We start from the raw sequence: 27833 nt of genomic DNA, 5'->3' as shown, positions 1-27833 counted from the left end.
AAAGATATTGTGTCCAACTACAGCTAAAAAAAAAATTTTTAAAAAAAAAAAAATATATATATATATATATAAAGAAAAGATAGTTTTAAGGATTGGGGATATAACTCAGCGGTAGACACATGCAGAGTTATCATGCGTGAGACCATTGCTTGCCCACCAGCACTGCAAAAAGATGAATAAACAAAACAGTTCTGCAAGTCAACCAGAAATCAAGATCACTATCTCTAAAAATCAATCAATAGCTTTATAATACCTGACATGTAGAATTGTGCAAAAGGTAATGAGAACAGATATCATTTACAATACAACCAAAATTTGCAATGTACTTAGAAGTAAACTTAATACTTACCCAGACATCCATGAATAAAACTATAAAACTGCTGAAAAGATAAAGAAGAGCTGAACTAATGGAGAAATATATCTCTGGTTAGAAATGATACATATATCTCTGTAGAAATGAGAGTTCTCTCCAAAATACTATGTATAATTAATTCCAAACAAATACCAATAGTATATTTTTGAGAAGTGTTCTGCAATTTCATTTTTCTCCACCTTTTTAAAATTGGCACATTATGATTGTACATATTGATGGGATTTGTTGTTACATATTCATGCATGCACATGCTACAGTGATATAACTTGGCCAGTATTATCCCCCAGCACTTCCTCTGCTATATTCCCCACCTCCCACACCTTGGTCCCTTTGATTTTCATGACATCTCCTTATCTTTCTTTTCCTTTTTCCTAAGTATGTACATATGAGAGAAAACATGAACCTTGACCTTCTCAGTTTCATTTATTTTGCTTGTTGTAATGGTCTTTAATGCTTGCAAATGACTTAATTTCATTTTTCTTTATGATTAAATAAAACTTCATTGTGTATATGTACCACATTTTCTTTATCCATTTATCTGTCGATGAACACCTAGTCTGCTTTCATAGTTTTATAGGGTATTCTGAATTGTGCCACTATAAACATGGATATGCATGTGTCACTGTAGTATGATGACTTGAATTCTTTAGGATAAATACTGAGGAGTGGTTTAGCTGTGTCATAGGGTAGTTCAATGCCTACTCTTTTGAGGAGACTTCATACTGATTTCCATAGAGATTGTGCTAATTTATATAATCCCACCTACAATGTAAAAGTGTACCTTTTTCTCCACATCCTCTCTAGCATTTATTATTCGAATTCGTGGTGACTGCCATTCTGACTAGTGAGAGATGAAATGAAATCTCAGTGTAGTTTTGATTTGCATTTGCCTAATTTGAATGATGTCAAACACTTTTTCATATTTTTGTTGACCTTTTGTATTTCTTCCTTTGAGAAGTATCTAATTCATTTGTCCATTTATTAATTGGGTTGATTTTTTCATGTAAAGTTTTTTGAGTTCTTTATTTCATCTAGATATTAATATTCTATCAGAAGAATAGCTAGTGAAGATTTTCTCCCATTCTGTAGGTTCTTTCTTCCCAACTGTTAACATTGCTGTGGAGAAGCTTTTTAATTTGATGCCATCCCATTTATTAACTCTTGGCATTGTTTCCTGAGGTTTACGGGTTCTACTGAGACAGTTGTTGCCTGTGCCTACATGCTGGAATATTGACCCTACATTTTCTTCTAGGAATTGCAAAGTTTCTGACCTAATTTCTAGGTCTTTGATCCATTTTGAGTTGGATTTTTTGTGTGTGTAGGGTGAGAGATAAGGGTCTATTTTCATTCTTCTACATATAATCAGTTTTCCCAGCCATTAATATTTTTAATGGATGTTGGCAAGCTGATTCTAGAGTTTATATGGGAAAAATAGGTAATATTTTATTTAAAAGAGGAGAATTGTTGCTACAATTTAAGAAAATATAACAAAGTGATGGAAACAGTACAGTATTAGTCCAGGGGCATAAAGGTCAGTGGGAAAATAATAAGAGTTCAAAAATGAATGCATAAATATATTGGGATTTCATTATAAGTGTGGAAATTCAAATCAGCAGGAAAAGGATGGACTATACAAAAAAAAATGGTGACAACAAAATCAGTTCTTGGGTTAGAAACAGAGTTAGGTCCCTGCCTCACACCATATAGAAAAAGAAATTCTATGATTACTTCTGGGGACAGAAAACAGAACCAGTGGGGACCAGATGAGAAAAGAGGAATCTTTATATACAATCTCTGAATTTTAAAAATAAATCACAACAAGAATGTATTTATATATTGCTTGAAATGTTTTTTTTAATAAGAAAAGAACATAGAAGGAAATACATCAAAATGAGAAGAGTGTGTATCTCTGTGTGGTGGGACTGGGGAAGGTTTCCTTTCTCTGGGCTTCACTGTATTTCCCAGCTTTCTATGATGAACATATAATACTTTTACAATTAGTTTAAAGAAAACAGGAAGCTATGTTCAGTGTACTCTCTGTGGATCATTCCTACTGTCAGCCTATAAGGCATGTTTTGACTCCTCCCTTACAGTAATATACCCACTGTACAGATGAAAGAACGGAGGCTGCAGGTCCAGGTCCTTTTCCTATGCTCCAACACTGGAGAGAGAGAGCTTCCCATTTGGGAGCTCCCTGGCAGAATTAATTCCAGGAGGCCCTGACCTCCCACCTACTCCCAACCCCCAGGGATGCTCCAGAGAACAGAAAAAAGAACCAGCTCACTTTGCATTAAATTTAAACCCTACTATCTTTGTCCCAGATTCCAGAACCCTCTGGATCATACTCCCCCTTTTTCTCACCCAGGGCTTAGTCATTCACTACACCCCTCCCTGCTGGGATGCCAAAGCAGGACCCAGTTTCCCAGGGGCCACTCTTTCCCTACCCTTGAATATGGACATGTGACCTTGGTCCAACCCCCCATCTGTTGCCATCCAGCAGAGGCAAAGCAGGCAGAGGAAGGGGTGAAGTCAGGGGCCCATCAGAGGCCACAGCAGCCAGGACAGGAATAGGAGCCAGGAGGAGCTGCAAGGACCAGTCAGAGTTCCATGGCTCAGTTGCTTCTTGATCCATTGGCTATATTTGGTGATGCGAGCGAACACTCCTGGATTCCGTGTTTGGGTGCAGGCCTTCTCCCAGGACAACACCCCAGCCAGGACCCATCGGCCGTCGACTTCGCAAGCCAATGGTCCCCCAGAATCTCCCTGTAGAGAAGAGAGGAGTGAAGGAGGCTCCTGAGCCCCAGGAGACCCCGAGTACCTGCCCTCTGATTTCTATTTGAGAGCCGTTCTTGCTAATTGGGGCCTCCTTGGGCTCCTCAGTTAGAGACCCAACTCAGAATAGCAGCCAATGTCAAAGTTCCAGGTGAAGGAAGATGAGAATAGATCCTGTTAGTAACTGAGAGGGAGCTAAGCAAGCCCTGCCCCAGGGAACTGGCCCCCACCCAGGAGTTACTAGCAGGAGAGCTGCCAGAATCTGCACCTCCCAAACTCACAGAGCACAAGTTATCTCCATAGTTGGTGGCACAGACCAGATCTCCCTGGACAAGGCGGGTAATTCGGGGGATAACTGAGAGCTTGCGATAAATCTTGTTACATCTCTTGTTGTCCATGATGAACACCTCGGCCTCCTGCAGTTCTGAGGTCAGCGTGGAGTTGGCTGTGGAGGAGCTCAGTTGGGTGAGCAACAACCCTTCACATCACTCAACCTTGACCTCTGCCCAAGATGTTGTCACCTCCAATCTTGAGGCTCAGTCAAACCATGCCCTGTCACATATCCATCCCTTCCTTCACTTGGTCACCCCCCTTGCAGTGTCTACCCTAAGTATAGACCCCTTACCTTCTCAGACTTTGGTTAAGGATCCTCTTCTCTGGGGAGCTTTAGCTGCTGAACCAAGCCAGTCCTCATCAAGTTCCAGGGTGGCCACTTATAAGTTGGGACCCCAACCATGTGCCGTTTCTCTCCAGACTGATAGGTCTGTACCAGCTATTCCCTCTGTCCCCTGACTAACACTTGCTCCTCCTTCAGACGTCTCAAGCAGTCCCTCTGCCCAGAGCTCAGCCCAGATCTCCCCAGGTTTTTGTCAGCCTGCTCTCCCCGATTCCATCGCCACACACCATGCACACCACATACTGCTGTGACTCCCTTCCGGGCAGGGCATGCATTTTCAATGGCAGGGGCTGGGTGTGTGTCAGATGCCCAAAGTGTGCCAAGTGAGTGAACGAGGGAGTGAACTTATGAACCCCTGACCCTGAGTTTCTGTAAGAGGCAGATGATTACACCCAGTCTAGAGAGTGTAACCAGAATGAAGTGGCCGTGGAAACCATGACAATGGTCACCACGGGAGACATGGTCCTAACCCATTTAAAGAACTAAGGACCAGAGGTGACAGTCACTTTGACCTCATGCCCCCACCCCACTCCATCCCGCTCACCTAAAAAGCGCTGTTTGACCTGGCCCCAGCCAGTCACCCAGCACTGTGTGCCAATCTTCAGGTTAAAGTTGGGTTCTGGGAGACAGATGGGCTGAACATACTTGCTGAAGGTGACAGGAGTGAGGAGTTGGAGAAGGGCGATATCACCCACGACAAATGTTCGACCCCAGAACTTGGGGTGCATAATGATGTCCCTCACAGGGATCCAGATGACCTTTTCGTATCTCATTGGGTTCAGCTTGGAAGTACCAAGTACCACTGTGTAGTTTTTGGAGCTGCAGGAGATACAGAGCCCCGCCTGGCAGATATCAGTTTCCCAGACAAGTATGCCCCTACCTCTTCCAAGGACCCTCTCCCTTATCAGAAGTCCTGCCTGATTTGCTGTGCTCACTCCACCTTGCCTAATCTACCCTGGAGGTCTCAGAGAGGGAGGGATCTGCCTGCCTCGTCCTTCTTTATTCAAGTTGACTGAAGATGGCCTGTTCTCTGTGGCATGCTGCAGGTTTGTGGGTAGAGATGCACATAAATGTATTCCTGTGGGAGGGGGGTTCTGGGTTTTCCTACTTCCCAGCTTAGAATACAATCTTTGTTGCTTGAGATTCCTGCCCCAGTCAGTCCCTGGCTGCCTCTCAGATCCTGAGTATGACACATTCCTGTGCTGGCCACCACTTCCCACTCTTCCCCACCCGCCTCCTTCCACAAAGAAATAAGGAAACTGGGCTGGGTCCATTGTAGCTCTGAAGCTCCAGGCCCTGGACCCATAGACAACACTCACCCTTTGATGCAATGGGCGGCAGTCACCACCCATTTGGAGTCAATGAGGGACCCTCCACACACATGCTCACTGTCTATCCGGAGGCTCACCTCCCAGGGCCAATGGCGGGGCTGGTCCGAATCCTGTGTCCACCAGGGCTCACCACAAAGTTCAGAAACTAGCATATCAGAGAGACACAGTGACCACATAGAGGAGGATAAGAATGACCAGAACCAAGAAGCTCTCCAAGGCCAATTTGCATAATGCTGTAAAGTCAGGGGCTTCTTCCCATTTCAGAGAGGGAGATTGAGGGTGAGAGGCAAGTGGCCTGCCCAAAGGTAGTAAGCTAGACAAAGTGACAATGACAGATACAAGCATCAAGAAAGGGACATAGAGAGTTCACAGCAGGAGAGACATACTGAGATTCATGAGAGCAACCAGCGCAGGACTTCAAAACAAGGGAGAAGCAGAGAAGGAATCCTAAGCAGAGAAATGCATATCCTGAAAATCTACAATGTTTGCTGCAGTCTTTACACCAAGCAGCCTGGAGCCCACCGAGGTCCCCACTCACAGTTCACACACTAGTTTAATCAGCCAAGATGTACGACTGTGTGAATGAATGTCTGAACGAACACAGATGCAGGAATGCTAAATAAAATATTAGCCAACATCATATTTTGAAAAACAACACTCCTTGATCACATAGGGATTGTCCCAGGAGTGCAAGGGTGGTCCCACCCTTGGAAGAGTTCCAATGCTTTCTCCACATGAACAATTCTAATGATCTGGAGGGAAAGAGATTTTGTGCTTTTCTCAAGAGACAAAAAAAAGGGGGGGGGGTTAAACATTCAATGTGTACTTAAGACTTGAAAAAAAAAAGAAAAACAAAGGAAATTTGTAACTTTTGATATGTCAAATACCTATAGGAAACATCAACATCGTATACTGTTGAAGAACAGACCAAAAAAAAAAAAAAATCTACATTATCAGAAGCCAGGATAAGGAGACTCTGTGAGAAGGGGCAGAGGAAGTAATTTTTGAGAGCCTAAAGGGGATGTCCTGTTCTACCTTTTAACTTGGCTGGTTGAGGTCACAGGTGTGTTCATGGTGATAATTCCTAGATCCAGTCACACTTTGTGCATTTTATTGTATGTACATAATACCTTGCATGAAATCATTTACTTTTAAAATCACTGCTATTTCTTTACGCCAGCACCACCACCAAGAAAATATACTCAAAACACATTTTCAGTAGCAAAAAAATTACAAGTATATAGAAATTAACCTAATACCACATAAGACTTGTGCAGTGATAAATTAAAAACTCTAATAAAGGACACAGAAAATAATCAACATAAATGGAGAGACGGTCCTTTCTGTGAAAGAGAATGACTAAGTATTTTAGATATAATTTTCCCAGAATTAATCTATAATTCATTTTCCAAGTTAGAATTGTTAAGACACTTGATAAACTTGTTCTAAAATTGACATAGAAAAACAAAGGTCTGGAAAGAGTTCGATCATTGAAAAATCCCAGTAAAGAAGGGCCTCTGTGCTGGCAGATATTAAGACCCACATGAAAGCCAAAATAACAGGAATGGTATAGTGCTGACACATGGACAGACAGGTGGACCAACTCAGGAACTTGATGTAAATGAACAGGTCACCATAATCAATGCATAAAGAACCACTGAGTAGGTGGTGTGAAAACTAGCTTACTATGAATGAACTAAGAAAAGATTCCTCATTAATAGTGCTTGAAGACCTAAAGGTAAAACTGTGAAATTAACAGACTGTGTGCCACGGGTGGGAAAGAGTCCTTAAAGCCCCAAAATATAAACCATGCTGGGCTACTGGTGCACACCTGTCTCCCTGCTAACTGGGAGGCTGAGCAAGAGTATTGCAAGTTCAAAGCCAGCCTGGCAATTTAGCAATATTCCGTTTCAAAATAAAAATAAAATAAAAAGAAGTAGGGATGTAGCTTCATGGTAAAGCACCCCTGGGTTCAATCCCTGGTTACCCCCCTACACACACACACACACACACTCCACAAACCATAAAACATAAAACTAACTTGATTAAATCAAAATCAAGAAGTTTGAGGGCTGGGGTTGTGGCTCAATGGTAGAGTGCTTGCCTAGCAGGTGTGAGGTACTGGGTTTGATCCTCAGCACCACATGAAAAAAAGTAAATAAAATAAAAATATTGTGTCTATCTACAACTAAAAATATATTTTTAAAAAAGAGTGGTAGGTCTGGGGCAATACATTGCTTATTTCCAAATGAAGACATTTTTAAATGAAAACAGGAGGAAACATGGGGCCGGGGTTGTAGCTCAGGGGTGGAGCACTTGCCTAGAATGCTTGAGGCACTGGATTCGATCCCCGATACCACATAAAAATAAACGAATAATAAACAAAAAATACACATGACAGCGATATGTATTGTTATAAGAACACACAAAGAGCACATGGAACATATCAGAAAAAAGTTGGAGAAGGTGGGGAGAAAGGGAATAGGAATGGCGAATGGGCAGAGCAATTTAATCAATTTAATTTAATCAATCAACCAAACAACCAATAATGAATCAGAGTAGAGCCTGGCAAGACCTGAGACAATAGAGGTTCGTGAATCCAAAGGACAGGAGAAACCCAAGCCTTTGCCCCTGATATATAAGGAAAAAGATAGGAAACCCAAGAGCCAGGCTCTGCAGACAATGCCCCAGGGCCCCAGGGCCCAGGAGGCTCCAGCTGCAACTGCACAGTTTAGAACCCCAAAACACATGGAAAAGTATAGCCTCCTGGACATGTCCCCAGAGAGGATGCAGCCTGGTCTGAATTCAAAGAAAGTCTGCATTCCCATGGAGTCCCTGTAGATTTTTCCCCTGGATTTTTAAGTCCATATATCCTGGTAGTCTCAGGTTGTTCTTTGAAAAGTAGCCCTGCTAGAATATTCCTGGTTCCTACCAACCCAGAAACGCTATCAATGTGATGCCCTTCCGAACACATCCCCCAAAGACCTGAAGCTTTTCCTATGGCAGGGGCCCACTGAACTCACCTGGTGTAGTTCTGTCATCTGTGAAACCTGAAGGAGAAAAGATGGCCAGAGATGAAGCAAAAGCTGGTGGCATGATGACAGCCAAGATGTGCATGTTTTCATTAATTAGTTCACTCATGTATTCTCCAAATATTCCCTCATCTCCTGTATGAGCCTAGCTTGGAGGTAGACGGTGGGGAACCCATGTGTCACATAGAGCCGGCCCTCCAGGAACACAATGCCCAGCACAGGAGGCAGACCTAAGTACACAATCACTCATGTGAGATCAGAGTGACAGACCCCAGGTGTCAGGTGAGCCCCTGAAGAGGCGGTGGACAAAAGAGACTTCTGAGAGGAGGGGTTACTGGGGCTGGTCTTAAAGATGACAAGGCACAGCAGAAATGAAAAAGAGATGACATTCCTGGCAGAAGAAACATTGTGGTGTATGCTGCAGACGCCAGAGGATGAAAACAAGACCTGTGATAGCTAGAGACAGATGATACCAGGAAAGGAGCACAGGAGCCAACCACAGAGGTCCTTGAGCACCTGGCCAAGAAGCTGGTTAAGACCCTCTGGGACGCCAATAAAGGTGTGGCAATGCCAGGCTCGTAATATAGCCAGGAAGGTAAAGGACTGAAAGCTCTGAGATCCCACTGGAGATACTGCAGAACCAGACAAGAGAGGAGCAGCTCTGGACGAGGAAGTTGGTGTGAGACCAGACATGGAGAGCTGGATGGGAGATTTGGGACTACAGAGTAAGAGAAGCTAGTCTGTAAGGTGAGGCTGCTTTGAACCCCAAGAGTCGAGATGTTTCTAGGTCATTTGAGTGGAGACTTCAGCAAGTGGCACATTGTTTTAGAAAGCATTATCACATAAAATGTCAGCTTAGAGCCCAGGGTGAGTTAGTTCACCCAGTGAGCAGTAAACAGGGGAGGAGCAGGGAACTAGAGAGAGCTTTAGGGGATACCCCTATGTCAGGGGTGAGCAGAGCTGGAGGGGGCCTGGGGCAGAGGCTGAGGAGGTAGAGGGTTAGTCCTGAGGTAGAGGAGAATCAGGAAGCCAAAATAAATAAAGAAAATGAAGGGAGCAGTAAAAAGGTCAGGTCAATAAAGACAAAGCAATGGGCTAAGGATTAGGTGGGATGGAAGCATGAAGCCTAACAGCCAGAGGGGCTGGGGATGGAGGAAGAAACACAGCAAAGAGAAGGGGAGAGGAGGATGGGCGACAGGAGGCGGATGGAGGGAGCCCAAGGCAAAGAGGGAACCTGACGGTCTATTTTCTGAGAAAATGAAGCAGCTGCTGGTAAGGCACACTGGGTTGGAACACGAGATCTGGGAAGAAAGTGAATTTTAGAATACTCCTTTGAGCTGTTCAGGAACATGCCTGAGCCAAACCAGCAGAATCGGTGGAGTCTTCAGTTGGACTAGCTACTGGGGAAGAGCAGAGGATGGGGAGCAGGAGGAGAGTGTGAGGCTCCAAAGGTGCTGGGGAGAGGGCGCCAGGGAGGTCAGGACATTAGTCTCAGAGTCCAGACTGGCAGGGGCGGGGCGGGGGGGGGGCGGAAGCGGCAGGATGCGGAGGAGTCACAAGACAGGGGTGCTCCGCACTGGCGGTCCCGGGAGGCTGGAGGGCAGGTGCGGACCCAGGGAGGAGGCCAGAGAGGACAGGGGTTTCAGGTCACTGGGAGCCCCTGCAGAGATCCTGGGAGGGCTAATAAAGCAGAAGTGGCCACTGGGGTGGTATGGGGACAGAGAGTCCCAGATGCCAGAATAGACAGCCACCCTGGCAGGACAGGGGCGAGAGGGGCGGAGGGGCGGAGGATGGCCCAGAAGGCGTTGCCTTACCTGAGTTTGGCGGTAGCAGAAGCAGCAGCAGCAGGTGGCAACTCAGGAACCGGGACCTCAAGGATCCTCGCCCGGCGGCCATGAGTCCCAGGGCCACCTGACGCCTGCGGGGTTGGCTCGGGCGGGCTGGCTCAGGACAGCGTCTCTGGCGCGTGCTGTGATGCGTCTCTGACTTGTGGTGGCGCTTCAGCACGCGCGCAGCCAACGGCTCCAAAGACAACCTCGGATCCCAGGGTGGCCGGGCCCATGCAAGCATCCCAAGTGGCTCTGAGGGTATGACAGTGCCCACAGAACCTGTCTGCTGAAGGTCCCGACCAGATCCTTGGCACCTCTGCCTACACTAGAGAGTTCCACAATCACTATTGATGTGAGCATATGGAAAGATGTTAAAAGTACAAGATGGGAGAAAAAAATAGTATGACTAGGGAATTAGGGACCATCCTTTTAAGAAAGTGATACATAAGGTGGTCCTAAATCAAGGAGTCCTGGGAGAAACCTGAGAAAAGAAAGGCATTTTTCCTCGTTTACACACCACCAGTAAGATCAGTGTCACTGAAAGAGGTGGTGGTTTTGCCAGACCTTATAATAGGGCTTTTTGCAGAAATATGATGTCTTTTGGTCTGCTAGACATGGCAGGGATTGGGAGATGACCACCAAGACTGTTCTTTCCCCATAACCCAGCCTGGCACCTAAGTGTGTCCACACAGGTGAGGTGATATATGCTACTTCCATATCAACAACCAAGAGAAAGTTGCCTTTTCTCACTCTTGTTACCCCAGAGCATTGATTCTCAAAGGTCTCTAGAGCCACAGCGCTTTCCACCTGAGAACATGTTCCAAATGTACATTCTCAGGTGTGGGCTCTACCTACAAAATTGAAAACATGCAGAGAGGAAACAGAAATCAATATTTTAACAAGCCTTCGGGGTAAAAATTCACACAGATAATTACACATTGCTGAATCCATAGTGTTTTTGATAAGATTGCTTTATATAGATGTTTAGGTTTCTGCCAATATATATAGAGACAGTAGTACATCAGTGTCATTATTTTACCAGTTCAAGTGAGCTACAGAAAACTTATTTGCCTTTTATATCTCTTTATACTTCTCTGTTTGTAAAGTCATTATTTTAAACACTTCCTTTACATCAATGTAGAACCATGTCAAACAGTGTATGAGTTTTCTTAAACCACCAAACGTAATTTAGAGAACTCAAGAGAAGGAAATGTTATTTTGATTATTCCCCCCTTTCTTTCTGATGTCTCAAATTTCCTTTTATTCTTTCCTTTCTGTTTAGAGAGCTCCTGAGTTTATGGTATTCTTTTATGGTAGAATTGTAGGTGACAAGTTCCCTTGGGTTTCCTCAATCTGAGACTCTTCTGATTTCCGTTTAATTGCTACAAGCTGCTTGTCGCTGTGGAGGAATGTGGCTTGACCCTTGTTTCTCCGGTACTTCAAACACTGTGCCACTTAATTCTGTCTCCGTGTTTTCCGATGAGAACTCCACTGTCATCTGAATTAGTTCACTCTGTAGGTAATTTGTTATCCTTCTTTGTAGGTAGTTTCTTTAATTTTTAAAAGTTGGATTGCCATGTATCTTGTCATAAAATTCTTTAAGTTTTTTTAAATTCCGTTTGTGTTTGTCCAACATCTCAAACCTGTACGTTTCTGTTTCTTGCCAAATTGGTCATTTATTTGTTTGGCTATTGATTCAGTGTTATCCTCTTTCTTTCTTTCACACTTTGGTAACATGAAAGTTAGACCTTTTTACATTCTTTCATAGGTCCTCAAGACTCTGTGCATTATTCTCCTCCAATCTATTTTTCAGCTTTTAGATTATACAATTTCTCTTCTCCGTCTTACTGTTTACTGATAGTTTTTCCTTTTGAGCTATTCTGAACTTGGGACTCTTCATTGGATTTTTTTTTACTTTTGTTACAGTATTTTTCAATTATCAATGGTTCTCCTTTCTATCTTGTATTCCTTAGCTAAGATACCAGGGATTGAACGAGGGGCACTTAACCACCAAGTCACATCACCAGCCACTTTTTATATTTTTATTTTGAGACAGGGTCTCACTCAGTTGCTTAGGGACTCACTAAGTTGCTGAGGCTGCCTCAGCCTTCTGAGCTGCTGGGATTGTAGGCTCATGCCACTATGCTTAGCCAGTATTTCTATTTTTTAATTAGAAAAAATCCCAGAACCCCTCAGAAACCAACTCCAAGATTTTATGCTTTCAAGTAGTGTTCAAAAATATCAGTTTGAGCCAAACAGAGTGGCACACAGGGAGCCCAAGGCAGGAGAGAACAGCCTCAACAACCCTGTCTCAAAATAAAAAAATATAAAGGACTGAGGATATAGCTCAGTGGTAGAGCACACTTGTACACAATTGCCAGTACTGAAAACATACACAATCAGATTTATTCCATACATTGCATTAGGGAAGAAAGACTTCAGCTTGGAACCAAGTTCAATACCAAATACAGAATGATCTGCTGAAAAATTTTTAGCCAAGAGGCAGTGCTAAGGAGTCAGTAGATAGGAAATTACCAAAAGAAACTTGCTTAGATATGAAGAGTAGAGAATTCTTGCTAAACAGGCTCAGCAGGATTCTTTGCTAAAACTAGAGGAGGGCTCAGAGGAAACTGATTAAAGTTTGGTCAAGGAGGGAGTCTTTGTCAATTCTATATTGAAGGATCTATGAATAAATGTTGACCAACTAGATAAGAAAAGCAACTGGGCATAATGGCACACCTCTATAATCACAGAGACTTGTGAGGCTGAGGCAGGAGGATTGCAAGTTTGAGGCTAGCCTCATCAACATAGACCCTGTCCCAAAATAAAAAAAACACCTTGGGGGTGTGGCTAAGTGGTAGAGCACCTGTGGGTTCAATACTCAATGGGGGGTGGGGGGTGAGAGCAAAGACTATTTATTCTAATCTTGCTGTAGGAAAGGAGTCATCTAGATCCCTTGCATTTTGGCAGAGAGTTGAAAACAGAAGAGCAGGAAGGCTATATTGCAGGGAAAAAAAGAGGCTTCAAATGTGCCCTGGTTAGAGGTTGTAAGCATGGAAGCTGTAGGCAGGCTAACTAGAAGTGGTGCATCTTACGTGATTCCTTAAAGATATTTCACTTTCTCTGATTGGTCTTAAGTTGGAAGCAGATACAAAAATTGATGAAATAGCTTAGATTCTCCCCACAAAGTTTTTTTGGGGGTGGAGGGTTGAGTGTGTTTGTTAATCTGTTCTACCAGGCAAAGATACAGCAGTTGGTCCCCCTTTGCCCCAATCCTATTTGGCATGTAAGGACATCTAGATGATGTCATCTATAAGAAAAGAGCCTTTACTAGATACCAAACCTGCTTGTAACTTGATCCTGAACTGCCCAGCCTCCAGAACTGTGAAAAGTAAATTCCTGTTGTTTGTAAATTAATTCCATCTGTGGTTTTCTGTAGTATAGCAGTGTTAGTCAATTTTCAGTGTTCTCTGTTCCTATGACAAAATACCTGAAATAAATCAACTTAAAGTAAAAAAAAATCACACAGATAAAAAATGAACCATAACACTAAGAGTGGGACCATACAATGGAGAAAAGCTACCTGCTGACCAAGAAAACTGGATTGTTCTGGTAAAAAGAAGTTAGATTTATTTTGCTAACCCACGAATCTCCAGTGGTTTGTTGGGAATTGGTACTGTAATCATTAAGAGACAGTGTTTGATGTTAAGCCTGATCTCCCAGTCCCATCCTTCCTCTGGCAACAATTGGAACTGCCACAGACTGCCCATTGAAATCTGGGGGTGAGACATGGACCCCTGGAAGGACAAAAGGCAGAAGATCAGGACAAAGCTGGTCAGCAGATCAACAGAGAAAATGGGAGACACCAGACCTTATATGAGGTCACCAAACCTGGGTACAATGTTTTGAATCTCTCACCCTACTTCATGTGGGAAATAATTTTTCTGGAAACAAACTCGGATGAGCAGCAAGGGGAAGAACTGAAAAAGGAGGAATATTTGTTATGCTCCGACTTCACTCGGGCTCCCTGTTCCATTCTCTCCTGATCACCTGCCCCTAGCAGAATCTGTGTGACTCAATTCTAGAGGTTACTGCAGAGATGCTGGAAATGACATAAGGGACCAGGATCTGCTCAGCAAAATCACCCATAAGATGCACCTCAGAGCAGGTACTGCCTTACATCTTCTATGGTTAAGAAAAAGAACTTCAGAGGGGAGGGGAGGGGAGATAGTAGAGGATAGGAAAGGCAGCAGAATACAACAGACACTAGTATGGCAATATGTAAATCAATGGATGTGTAACTGATGTGATTCTGCAATCTGTATACGGGGTAAAAATGGGAGTTCATAACCCACTTGAATCAAAGTGTGAAATATGATATATCAAGAACTATGTAATGTTTTGAACAACCAACAATAAAAATTAAAAAAAAAGAAAAGAAAAGAAAAAGAACTTCCTTAGCTACATGGGGGCACAGCTCTCCACAGAGGAGGTTATATATAACCAAACAACCCAAGTGAGCGGAGCTTCAGAACACACAGGACACTATCCAAACATTTATTCAGTTCACATTTAAAATCTCCACACTCAAAACTGTCACAACACAATTCAGGATGCCCCTAATGCAGCCACTAGGGCACAGAGGAAGGAGTGCCGTATTAGGATACCCAACGAGAGGCCAGTTCCACAGGCTACTCAGTCATAGATAGATCCACACCGGAGCCGGCCAGCCACAGGCAACTGAGCCAGATGTGGAAGTCCCAGGCCTGACCCTCTTCAGGGACCAGGCAACACCTCTTGCATGCCATCTGACAATGACCGCTCTAGCTGGCGTAGCAAGGAACGTGGGATTGGGTTCTTTGTCTCATGAATTCGAAGACTAAAACCCACAGACACAGGGTGAGAGTAAAGTAACAGGCTTTATTAGAGTAATAGAAAAGAAAAAGTAGAGTTCCCAAAGAGAGAGGAATCCCAAAGAGGGATAACAAAGGGTGGCTATTGTCTAGGGGTTTATATAGATATGTAGGTTTAAGGAAGTTAGCCCCCTGCCCAATCCTGGATAAGACATTCGTGTCCACAAGGTATTTATGCAGGCTTTAGTCCAATCAAAATATCAATCAAGCATTTTTCCTTCTTTGGAGGGGCACGGACCCCTGTCACGTAGGTCCTGATTTAAAAACAGCTTTTTTGTAAGTTAATTAGCAAATACATACAAGTGCTTTTTGTGCTCTGCTACTTAGGAGCATCTCCCTATCCCCCCCAACTGTCTCTCTTCCTCCTGACATCTCTGGTGAGACACAGTCTCAAGAAGACCCTGAAACCAGGGTTTCACCGTGATGACTTCTATCCTTTGGCACATATTCTCCAAAGTGTCCCAAGTCATCATGCTACCCATGACAGGACTGCAGGCACTCGAGCCTTCCTTTCCAACAGGGAGAGCATGGCCCAGGCATGTTAAACTGTGGGTCTCTCGAGGGTCAAAGAGTCTCGCCAGATTTGAAGAAAGGACATTGAGAAGGAAAGGGAGGTTAGAGGAGAGGCCTAGTGGGAGACCCCACAAATAGGAGGGGAGTGGGCCCGGGTGATCATATGGTCACCAGGATTGCCTTGGAAAGCAGAAGACATATGAGCAGCATACAGACTCCCATGGAATATATACCAGAAGCCTGATTTAAAATATCATTGATCCACTTCTTAAACTGGATGATCTCTGTATAAACAGAAGGAAGGACACTGCATTTGTAACCCCAGCTCACGACACCTATCTGGATCCACATGTTGTTAACTTCACAGGCAAGAGGGCCCCCAGAATCTCCCTGGAGAAAGAAAAACAAACAAACTGCAGGGATAGAAGAGGGTCCTCATCCCACCAGGCAGCATGCCACCCGAGGTTCTGGGGAGACAGACTTGCACTGGGCTTCCTTCCCCAGGATCCCCAAAGGCACTGCCAGGCTCAGGTTCTCATATTCTCAGGGGAATATGAGATCTGACAGAAGGAGGTTGATGTGGAAAGTTGAACATCCTCTGAGAAGTGCTACTCTTTCCTGGTGACCAGGGAAGAGGACACGAGACACAAAGCCAGCAGGGCCTACTACACCTGCAGTAAACTGACTCACTTTGGGTGCCCTACTCTTCCACTGCTGCTGACCCCTTCCTCATGACCCTTGCCAAAACCACCCATGAGCTTGCAGCTACAGGAGAACCCTTGACGGAGAAGACAGCAGGCAGAGCCCACTACAGCTTCTGGCCAATATCGTTGCCTATCAGTCAGTCCTTAAAGGAACCTTAAATATTTTGAGGATCACCTCTGCATAAAAAGAACCAAAATTCTCATCTCTTACCCCCCCCCCCATTTTTCCCTGATCAAACTCACCTGTCCAACCCCCTCTGTTCATCAGCTCCACTACCTTCCAGACTGGGAAATATCCAGACCCTGCTTTTCAAGTGAAATTTGGCATGTACTTTCCCAAACCTGCTCCACTAACCCCACCACCAGTCACCTCCAGGAGAAACCCAGGGTCTTCCTCAGCCCCTCCCTCAACACCAGTGCCCTATGATCTTCACCATTCCACCTCAAACACATGTTCTATGGTTCCTTGCTTCCCCATGCCCTGCTTAGAATCCAATGGTGATCCCTACATGATGAAAACTGCTCTTAGATTTCAGTCTAGGCACCATATAACCAAGAAAGTCATTGACTTAAAAGGAAAATCTGATCACACTCACCCAGGCACCCTCCCAGTCCTGCCTGAGCCAGACTAGAACTTGGCCCTGCACCCAGGCTCACTCTACCTCCCCACCCCACCCACTCACCTCTCTGGCCACATCTGCTACCCCATTGCTCTACATGTTTAAATCATCCTTCAACTGAAGATCTGCCCCCAGACCTCTGGGACACTGTACATGCTGAGCCCTCTCCCTACATGAAGACTCTGGACCTCTCACAGAAGTGACTGGTAGTGGGGACAGTGGCATAGGTTTGGGAAAAGACATGTGAACTTTTACTTGAAGGGGCAGTTTGGGATGTTTCAGAGTCTTGAAGATAGCAGAGCTGGATGGATGGGGTTGGATACACGGGTTCACAGCAGGGAGAAGTCATCCAGAAAAGGTAAAGACTTTGGCTCTCTCTCTGCACAGGTGATAATGAAATTATTCAGGGTTCTTGGAACTGCTTCTTTATTCATTCCAACAATAAAGCTCTTTCCAATACATGCAAATATGCATCTGATAAGACTAGGCCCAAAAGCCCTCTCCTCAGGAACAAAGTTTGGTGGAGAGGGAAGAACATGGGCCTGGGAATCATAGAGGTACTCTCAGGACAACCTTGAATTGATGTCCTTGGATCTCCCCTTCCCCATGTGGATAGTAGGCACTGAGTCTGTATTGCTGGATCATGATGTGGGTTAACTGGGATCATTTGGGCTAGGCTCACACTGGCAGGGTTAGTGCTGCATAGGAGAGCTCAACTAGTGAAACACAATGTGAACATCACCCAGCCTACCTTCAGCACCCTAGCAGTGCCCCAGACAGTCAGGGCTGCTCCCTTTTGAAGGAACAGGCCATACCAGCTAAAGGAATCTAGGTAGTCACTCCCTGTGCACCTCCTTATCTTTCAATGGACACTCAAAAACAGGCAGAAAGGGGCCACATACTGACCCAGCAAGGACTACGCTGCACGTCATAATAGCCACAGATCATGCCTTGTCGCACCATGGTGACTGATGTTCTGAAATATCTCTGATACTTCTCATTACAAATCTTCTGGGAAAGAATCTTTTGTTCAGCTCCACGAAGCTTTTTTGGCCGCGCTAAAGAAACACAATATAGGAGCAAGTGGATCAGCATGACTGGGATAGGACAGGAGCCTTTGGTATACACTCTGGGTGCTCATCAGTTACCCTTCAAAAAAAAAAAGAGCAGAAATAATGTGCCCTTGGACACAGTAGGGAACTTGGGCCCAGTTTGAGCACTGAGAGGAAGAGGGAAGAGGCCAAACTGAGATAGAAAAGCAAAGATGAGTCAAGGAAATAGAGAGGCAAGGCTTTATCAGCCTGAGAAATGACAACCATGGCTCCATCACTCTGAGTATCAGTGGTAATGGTGACAGGTGTCCTGTACCACTACTTTACCTTCTAGGGCAGGATCTAAGACTCTCAGACAAGCAGTTCAGAAAGATAACAAGTCCAGTCTCATCCTAAAGATAGGATATCCTGTACCCTCATTGATGGGGTTGCTCTGGCTTGGCCTATCTCCCTGGGAACAAGAAGCTCAACCCACTAGGTAAAGTCCTTTAAAAACTGCTCAAATTGCCTAGGGAGCTCTTGACTCTAAACTCAAACGTACCCTGGAAAGAACCCACCATACCTGTCACCCATGTCCCCAGGTCTTGACATACCAATCAAAATTCCTAAAACAGTTGTAAAGTATTCACTGTCTGTCTATTCTTCACCCTCCTCCCTAATCCACCCATAGAGAATCACTTCCCTAACCCTCCCTGGAGCTTGCATACCAACCCCAAACCACCAGGCTCTGCATCCTGGTGAAAGGCTCACCATTCATTTCCATGCGGCCCCATCCAGTCACCCAGCACAATGTCTCAGCATTCACTGTGAAAGGCCTCTCAGGCAGGCATATAGGCTGGATGTACGAGGAATAATTCACAGGAACATCCAACAGAGCAATGGCAATGTCATTAGTCAGTAGTCGAACATTATAATATTGATGAAGAACAATGTCTTTAACTGGAATCACAACTGCGTTGTCATCAAACTCAAACAAATTATTGTGTCCCAGCATCACTGTGTATTCCCTTTGTCTGTGGGAAGAGGACATTGTCTTCACAGAGATCCAGAGGGTCTACACTCCCCATCTATACATTCCAGGTAGTTCCCAGCCTGAACCCAACTCCCTCGGCAAGCTGGCAACCACTCCCTCTCTACAAACCTTATCCCCTCCCACACCCAACCACTGTGGCCAGAGATTCTCCAAGAGTGGTTCCCCAGGCCAGTATCACCTGGAAAATTGATTAAAAAATTAAAAGTTCATATTTATCACTAATTCTAAAACAAAATTTTAAATAAACCAGCTAATTGCTATTAGAAGGCATTTCATCTAAAGTTATTTTAATATGTATCATAAAAATAATTTCAAACTGAAATATTGCTTTACCAACAGTTAACAATGGAATATGTCTTCTCTGTAATGTCTGGAAATAGGAGCAATTTATTATGAGCTTCTACAGATATTTTTTAAATAGAGCAAACATGTTAAACTTAAAACATGAACAACCCCAATACTTTTCAGTTGATTTTTGTTGTTGTTGTTGTTGTTGTTGTTTTGGTGGAACTGGTGTTTGTTTATCACCCATCACTTATTTCTGAGAGTGTTTATTCTATGTGAATATTGTTTCATGTTTGTATGGAAAATTATAGCTAAACATTTCATTGTCCTCAGTCTGCAAAAGAACCACAGTTCTGCTTTGTCTTGCTTATAGTCATTAAATCATTTCTTTTACATATATTGCTGTTACTTCTAATTTCCTTAAAGATTCAGTAAATGATGTTTTATGAAGCCACAAAATACATATATTTTTATTTTGACCTAAATTTGTACAGTCCCACAGAGTGTCATTTTTAATTATAGATATAAAAAGAAATTTCATTGATAACCGGGAAAACCCCCAAAAATATATTCATTTGGAAAATAGCTAAGATCTTTAATTAAAAATTTGATATGAAAAGCACAAGGTGCAGAAGTTTTGGAAACCCTGTAATGGATTACAACAGGTAAAAGTTAAAGAGAATACATTGATATCTTACAGTGTTGTTGCTAAGTAAGATGTACACTCTTTGTTGTATATTGTTTGACAGCCCAGATGTATCTGTTTATTTACTATACAAACTTTGAAGTAAAAGTTACCAATGTTTGAGAAAAAATCAAATGATCAGGTCTCATCCCAGATTAAATAAAAACCCTGAGGCTGTCATCCTCATTTTCTGATGAGGAGGAAACCTCAGAGATGGGGACAGGACACAGCCTGATCAGGGGCCAAAACCCAAAGACCCAAATACTCACCTACCAAAGACACAGTGGGCAGCAGTGAGCACTAACCGGTTGGTGATGAGGGAGCCTCCACATACATGTCTATTATAGGACTGCAGGCTCACCTGCCAGGGCCACTTCCTCCATGGGGCTTCACTTCCACCAAATATCCTCATACTTCTTTGCCCACATACTGGATGATTCAGGAAAGAAGGTACTAGAAGTGAAGCCATTGTCCCCCAACCCCATGACCACGACACACAGGTTGCCTAGGTGTTGCCTTGTGTGACAGGTGGATGTCCTCTCCCTCCCATTTTCTTTTTTTTTTTTTTTTTTTTTTTTGTGGTGGTGCTGGGGATTGAACNTTTTTTTTTTTTTTTTTTTTTTTTTTTTTTTCTGGTGGTGGTGCTGGGGATTGAACCCAGGGCCTTGTGCATGTGAGGCAAGTACTCTATTAACTGAGCTATATCCCAGCCCCCACTCCCATTTTCAAGACAAGATCTGGCTCCATCCTCCCTAGTCTGGTTGTGTTCCCTTTCAACTCCCAGGCAGGCCTGTATAACCCTGGCACCAGAAGCTACCTGAAGGAAGCACATCTGGAAATGGATTAGAATCCCCATTGGATTGTAAGAATGGTGACACTGTGGGCTCTGAAGTAGCCCCAGATCTTGGAGCCCCTGCTGGGGCTGGAGCTACAGCAGGATGTGGAATCTTTGGGAGTTTCAGGTGTCTGGGAGGAGCTGGGGCCTCTGAGCCTGCCAGGGTCACTGGGGACTCTTCCTGGGGTCTGTAACCCCTACCTGAGGAAGAAGAGAGCAGCAAGACAGTGCTGGCCAGTCCCCCATCACCCAACCACCACCCGCACCCACCGGGACATCACGGCCTCGCCGCACCCACTGAGGCCTCACTGAGCAGAGGCCCCAGGAGCTGAAGCCAAAACAGGAGGCCGGAGAAGGCGTTGCCGCTACTGCGGTTGCTCAGGAACGCCATGGACCTGTCAGCCCTCTGTTGTGCCCCCCGCGCGGTGTCGCACTCATTCTCATGCGCGGACCGCGTGCGCGGACCCCTGGGTCCCAAGGCCAGGCCAGGCTCGGCTCACTGGCCCCGCAACCCTGCAACATCCTTCACATGGGAGTGAATCTCAGCGTGTAAATCATTATTGTTTGATTAAAAACACAGCTGCAATCTTTTACATCTCTGCCCACCTACAAATGGAATTCTCTTCCCCACCCTCAATGAATCTGAGCTGGCCTTGTGACTTGCTTTGGACAACAGAATGTGATAGAAGGGAAGCTGGGCACCTCCTGAACTCAGGTGCTAAACATCCTGGTAGCTTCTGCTTTCCCCTACCTGGACACTGACCTGAGGGCACCTGCTCAGCCTAGGGAAAGATGAAAGGTCTTTGGAAGAAAACCGAGGCACCCCTACCCATATACCAGGTAACCCCTCATGTTGGAAGGCCATCTGGGATATCCTGGACTCTAATAAAGCTGCCTCATGGATGTAGCCTTAGGAATGAGCTCAGACTAGACAGGCAGAATGGCCTAACCAACCTATGATACTGTGAGAAGTACTGTTGAATCCTGCTACTCACAGGAGTGAAGTTCTACAAAGCCATCATGACACTGGATGAGCGAATACTGATCCGTTGCTGCCAGCAGCAACACAGGTCTTGGGTTACTCTGAGCCTCTGCTCAAAATGTTCTCATTGACTAGCCTTGTATCACGGGTTCCTCTGTGAAGACACCCCCATTGCTCAAATGCACAATACAGAGGACAGAGATACACACACAGAGGGAGACCAGGAATGTTCTCATCCTCCCAATTCAGTTCTTCCCAATTTCTCTCTTTCACAGGGAAGTTGCACCCAGGCATCCATCCCCTTAACTCAGTGTTCTTGTAATGACCACCTCTATTCCCACCTGTGATTTACATGTTATGTGTGACCCAACGTCATTGCTTAATTATAGAGTAATCCACATTTTTGTAGGAAAGAGTAAAAATGTTAATGATTGTCATTGCAAAACACAACTGAACCAATCAGGGTCACTCTAAGTGAATCTGGGGAATAAATAAAGACACAGCACAGAAAGTACCTTTTCTTTGGGTTCAGTAACTGCTCCTCAGGGGCAGCTCCCACAAGGCGGGCAAGATAGGCAAGAAAGAGTGAGGAGCACACGCTGAACCCTTTTATTGGGGAGAAGCCATTCAGATGAGGTAAGGGGTCAGGGTTACAAAGGAACAGGTGAGTGTAACTCAACCCCCACAAGTGACACCTACACCTGGAGCCACTCTTCATTGTCTGAGCGGGTAACACCCAAGTTACCAGGACCTGGCTCTGCCATGCCAGACTGAAGGCAATAATTGGTCAGAACCCAGTGTATCAGGACTTCAAGGCTTCTGCATCCAGGGCAGCTCCTGACAAATGATAACTTCACACTTGGCATTCTGTTCATCCAAGGACCATGCCTGTCTTTTTCTTGGTAACAAATATGCTTATACAAAATTCCTGTCCCCTACATCAAGAAACCCCTTATATTTGCAGACACAGTGTACCCCACATGGAGACATAAACTTTCCAGAGTCAGGGACTTTATTCTGTGGCAGGGGATGTTACACTTGCCTACATACTTGTGCTTTTCCCCCTCCAGTGAAGTAACGTTGATAGGAAAAGGGGGTCAGAGCAATGAGGTGAGAGGGCAGAGAGAAAGGAGTAGGGTGGCAGAGGGAGGTAAGCAGGGATCACAAAATGGCAGAGTAGGGGAAAGAGTCACCTCCCACTTGCTCTGCTGTTAGGAATTTGAACAACAGGAATATGGCTTCATAACAAGGTAGGTGTCTAAACAAACCCATTTTCAACCATTATTTATCCATCAGAAATTTGGAGAAGCCCAGAGACTCTGGTATAATGAATGCAGAATATAAGGAAATGCAATGGAACCTGGCAGACAAAAGGGTGCTGTGTCACCCCAAAGGGGCAACACAAAGAGAACATGGACAAATTTGGCACACAAAATATGCTCCGTGTTCCTCAGCTTCTAAGCAAAGACCTGAGGTGGAGATTCAGCTCAAAGAGATTTTATGCTAAATCTTGTTCCTAGAGGAACCTTGGCAAATATTTTCACTTGGTCTCAGTCGGTGCTTACTGTGTGACCTAAAGTGCATCTGGCAAATCAGGATCACCAAACAGTTGTTAAAAAAAAAAAAAAAAGTGGATCAGGTGGATTCATTAAAGGAAGCAGAGGGGAGTGTAATCTGCTCTCCCTCTGAGCCCTGTGGTGTGCATAAATCGATAGGGGAAACTGGCCAGGTGGGTGTGAATACCCTGGAGACAGGAGAGTGCAACCAATTTCTTTTTTGTGGTAACACAAATGACCAGCTGAAAAGGATCAGGGGAAACTCATCAGGTGGGTAATTACATTCAGAGTCGGACACTTGAATATTCATATTTGGGTGGTGAGCAGGCTTCAGGAAATCTGCTGTGCACCACCCACCCAAAGAGGTCTGTCATGATGCCCTATGATTAGAACTCTGGGGAGACACTAGAAACCCAGATGCCCAGCTGAGATCAACATCTACTCAGCCCTAGGCATGCAATAATTTAATCCCTCCAGACTACATCCCCAAAGGTCCAAAATGTCATTTAGAGCTTGACCCCAGCAGCCAGAACTTCCAAATAGATCTTTGCACCACTTCTAACCAGCAAGAGCAGTGATCTAAGACATTTGCACAAAATCCCTACAAAAGGTACCTAGGACTTCCATCCCCCTGTACTTGTGAGTAGAGAAATTGACTCTTCCTAGCTACATCAGCAGGCAGAGTGGTAAAAAGAAAAATCCCAAAAGGGAGTTGGGTTTAATATCACTCAGCTCCAAGAGACACAGCCTAAGAACTAAAGGAAAAAAGAACAGTTGGGGATAGGATGTAAATATTCAACTTCATCTAGATTCATGTAAAAATCTAAGTATTTTTAACACAGTTTCTTTTTAATTATTATTATTAATATGTTTTAGTTCTTTAATTAAAAATAATTGCTATATTTGATGATTGGCTCATGTACAAATATATACACATGTTTCTGAGTTTTTTCCCTCCATTTAATAATTTCTGTTAGTATTTTGTTTTGTTTTTTTTCTAAGAGACAGTCACTATTTTTTTTTTGTTTATTTGTTTCTTTTTGGTATTTTTCTTTTGGTGTTTTTTGGGGGAGACTGTTTATTTTTAATTTTTTTGTTTTGTTGTTTGATGAGGGTTGATGTAGCTGAGATGTTTAATTACTCTTATCCTCACCTATCCCCCTAATCTCTCTCTCTCTTTTCTACTTCTTCACTTCCTCCTCTGGAGGACCTTCATGCAGGATCTTGCTTTCACTTTATCTCCTCTCACCTTTTTTATTTTTAATAGTTTTTAGTTGTAAATAATACCTTTATTTATTTTTATTTTTTTATTTTTATGTGGTGCTAAGGATCGAACCTAGTGCCTCGAAAGTGCTAGGCAAGCTCTCTACCACTGAGCTACAACCCCATTCCCTCTCCTCACCTTTTGAATATTTCAAACTTCCTTATGCCCTCATACCCCAACTTCTTTACTATTAGTTTCTCCTCTGATTGACCTTTTCTTTAGTGTAGGTCTTCCCTTTGCTGGTTTTCTTTTTTTTTTTTTTTTTTCATTTTCCTCCTCATGGAATATTTTGCTGAGAATGTTCTGTAATGCAGGCTTTCTAATTGTGAATTATTTTAACTTGTGGTTATCATGGAAGGTTTTTATTTCATCTTGTAAAGACATTTACCCAACCCAGCACAAAGTAAAGAAAATGCAGCCCCATTAAAATTCCCTTATGTCAATGCAGAAGAAATAATTATCCCAGAAAATGGGTAGAAATACCAACCATGTGAAAAATCAAGGGAATGAGCCACCCCAAATAGCTCACAACACAACTGACCCCACTGATATCAAGAGAAGGATATGCCAGTAAAAGAATTTAGAATAGTTAATTAAGATAGATAAACTGCCCACGGAAATATAAGGTGGTCTAAGGAATAAACTAGAACTATATAAGAAGTAAAAGAACAATTCAATAAAGAGATGGAGACTATGAAGTAAAACCAAACAAATCCTGAAGTGATTCAATAAATCAAATTAAAAGTTCAGTTGAAAGTATCACCAATAGATTAGACCACTCTGAAGAGATATTCTCAGGCCTTGAAGACAAACTATATCATCTTGAAAAAGAAGTCAGTAATATGGAAAAGATGTTTAGTGATCATGGCCAGAGTATTCAAGAAATCAAGGATACCATTAAGAGACCAAATATAAGAATCATTGGCATAGATGAAGGCACTCAAATACAAACTAAAGGAATACACAAGATACTCAATGAAATGATGTCAGAATATATTCCAAACTTCAGCAATAAGATAGAAATCCAAACACAAGAGATATTTAGAACTCCAAGTGGACAATATTTTTAAAAGATCCTCTAGAAGACCCATTATAATTAAAATGCCTAATATGCAGAACAAGGATAGAATTCCAATGCCATAAGAGAAAAATGACAGGTCACATTTAGAGGTAAGCAATTAGAATTTCTACTGATTTCTAACCCCAGACCCCCAAAGCCAGGAGGGCTTGAAATAATATATACCAAACCCTTAAAGACAACAGGTTCCAACCAGGGTTGTTATAACAATAACAACAGAAAAAAAAACTATCCTTCCAAATTGAATATGAAAATAAAAACTTTCCATGATAAGCAGAAACTAAAAGAATCATAACTACTAAACCAGCACTATCAATGTTATTCAATGAGTTATTTCACACAGAAGAAATTAAATATAAAAATCGTAGCTAGTGTATTGATGACTCTTACTAGAATAGCCAATGGAAGGATAATGAAGTCTGAATGAAGCATCAGAAACAAATCAAAATTACAGGAAATTTTAAAAAATCTCTCTACACTAACAATGAATGTAAATGGTCTAACCCCTTCAATCAAAAGATATCAATTGTAGAAGAATACCTCAGATACAGTAGATTGTCAGTAAATCTTTGTTGAATGAAAATATCATTATCTGCCTAGTGTTTTTGTATTATATTGACTGACTACTGCATTTGGATGTCTGAATGTGTTTCTGAAATTTGAACTATTTATGCACAGATTTAAACACGTTCTCCAATAACGATTTATTTGAACTTCATTGAATATAAGAGTCCTATTTTAAGGTATACAATATAATGCAAAAGTATTTTTTTCATCTTTCATAAAACAACTTTAATAAACACAATCCTTCTTTTATACCCTGTGAAGAAAATGATAACATTTTTGCTGAAAAAGTAAAACTCAAACCAAAATAGAATATCTTAAAAAAAAAAAGATATATGTTTACAGAATGGATCCAACAACAATACACAATTATATGTTTACAAGTGATTCACCTTACAGACAAAGATAGCCACAGGCTGAAAGTGAAACGATGAGAAAAGGTATGGCATGCAAATGGAGACCAAAAGCAAGCAGGAGTTGCTACTCTCATAGCTGAAAAATAGATTCCAAGACAAAATTAATCTGAAGAAACAAAGAAAGTCACTTCAAACTAATTATAAATATTTATGCACCCAACAATGGTGTACTTACTACATGAAACAAATCTTACTCAATATAAAGAATTAAAATGACCCAACACAAAAATACTCAAAGATTTCAACACATCTCTCTTACCAATACATAGGTCATGCGGACATAAACTAAGTGAAACCACCTCAAAACTAAAAACTGGGGCTGGGGTTGTGGCTCAGCGGTAGAGTGCTCCCCTAGCACACGCGAGGCTCTGAGTTCAATCTTCAGCACCACATAAAAATAAATAAAGTTATTTTGTCCATCTACAACTAAAAAATAAATATTTTTTAAAAGACTAAAAACTGCTATTAGTCAAATGGATCTAACAGACATCTACAGAATATTTCATCCATAACAAGTGAATTCACTTTGTTCTCAGTGGCACAAGGAACATTCTCTAAAACAGACCACTTTTTAGGACACAAAGCAAGTCTTAGCAAGTACCAAAAAGTAGACATAATTCCTTGAATCCTATCAGATCAGAATTGAATGAAACTAGAAATCAATAACAAGATAAAAAGCAGAATTATTTTCACACCTGGAGATTAAATAATATACTTTTGAATGAGAAATGGGTCATTGAAGATATCAAGGAGGAATTAAAAAATTCTGAAGAAATTAAATTAAAAGAACAAATGTGAACAGATATACAACATATTAAAATCTTTGGGACAGTATGAAGATGATTCCAAGAGGGAAGTTTATAGCACTGAGTACCTACATTAAAATAAATAGGAAAATCTGAAATAAATAATATAGTGTTACACTCCAAGGCCCTAGCAAAGAAAGAATAAACTAATTCCAAAATCAGGAAAAGATGGGAAATAGTTTATATCAGAGGTGAAATTAATAAAATTTAGGATAAGGAAAAAATAGTATGAAAGATCAATGCAGCAAATGAAAAATTGGCTCATTGAAAAGATAAACAAGATTGAAAACCCCTTAGCCAAAGTAACCAGAAGAAAGAGAAAAGAACCAAATCAACAAAATTCAAGATGAAAGAGAAGATATCAACACAAACATTTCTGAAATCCAAAGAATCATCAGAAACTATTTTGAAAATTTATATTCCAATAAATAGGAAAACCTAGAAGATATTGACAAATTTCTAGACCGACATACATAACCTGCCCATATGGAACCACGAGGATACAGAAAACCTT

General features: G+C 42.8%; 1 protein-coding gene across 1 annotated transcript; it reads right to left on the bottom strand.

Moving 5' to 3' along the window:
* Window positions 1–2226: 2226 nt before the first annotated feature.
* On the bottom strand, window positions 2227–21044 carry LOC107145086 (putative serine protease 45). The gene is given in 9 exon segments (XM_048795371.1): window positions 2227–3136; window positions 3427–3590; window positions 4366–4640; window positions 5141–5297; window positions 8176–8202; window positions 9999–10206; window positions 16355–16381; window positions 20099–20247; window positions 20948–21044. Coding segments are annotated over 9 exon segments (1488 nt in total). The 3' UTR covers window positions 2227–2752.
* Window positions 21045–27833: the final 6789 nt, after the last annotated feature.

Source organism: Marmota marmota, unplaced genomic scaffold (assembly GCF_001458135.2).
Source record: "Marmota marmota marmota unplaced genomic scaffold, marMar, whole genome shotgun sequence".
Lineage (NCBI taxonomy): Eukaryota > Metazoa > Chordata > Mammalia > Rodentia > Sciuridae > Marmota > Marmota marmota.
Note: the sequence above shows the minus strand (reverse complement) of the source record. Positions and strands in the feature narration are given on the sequence as shown.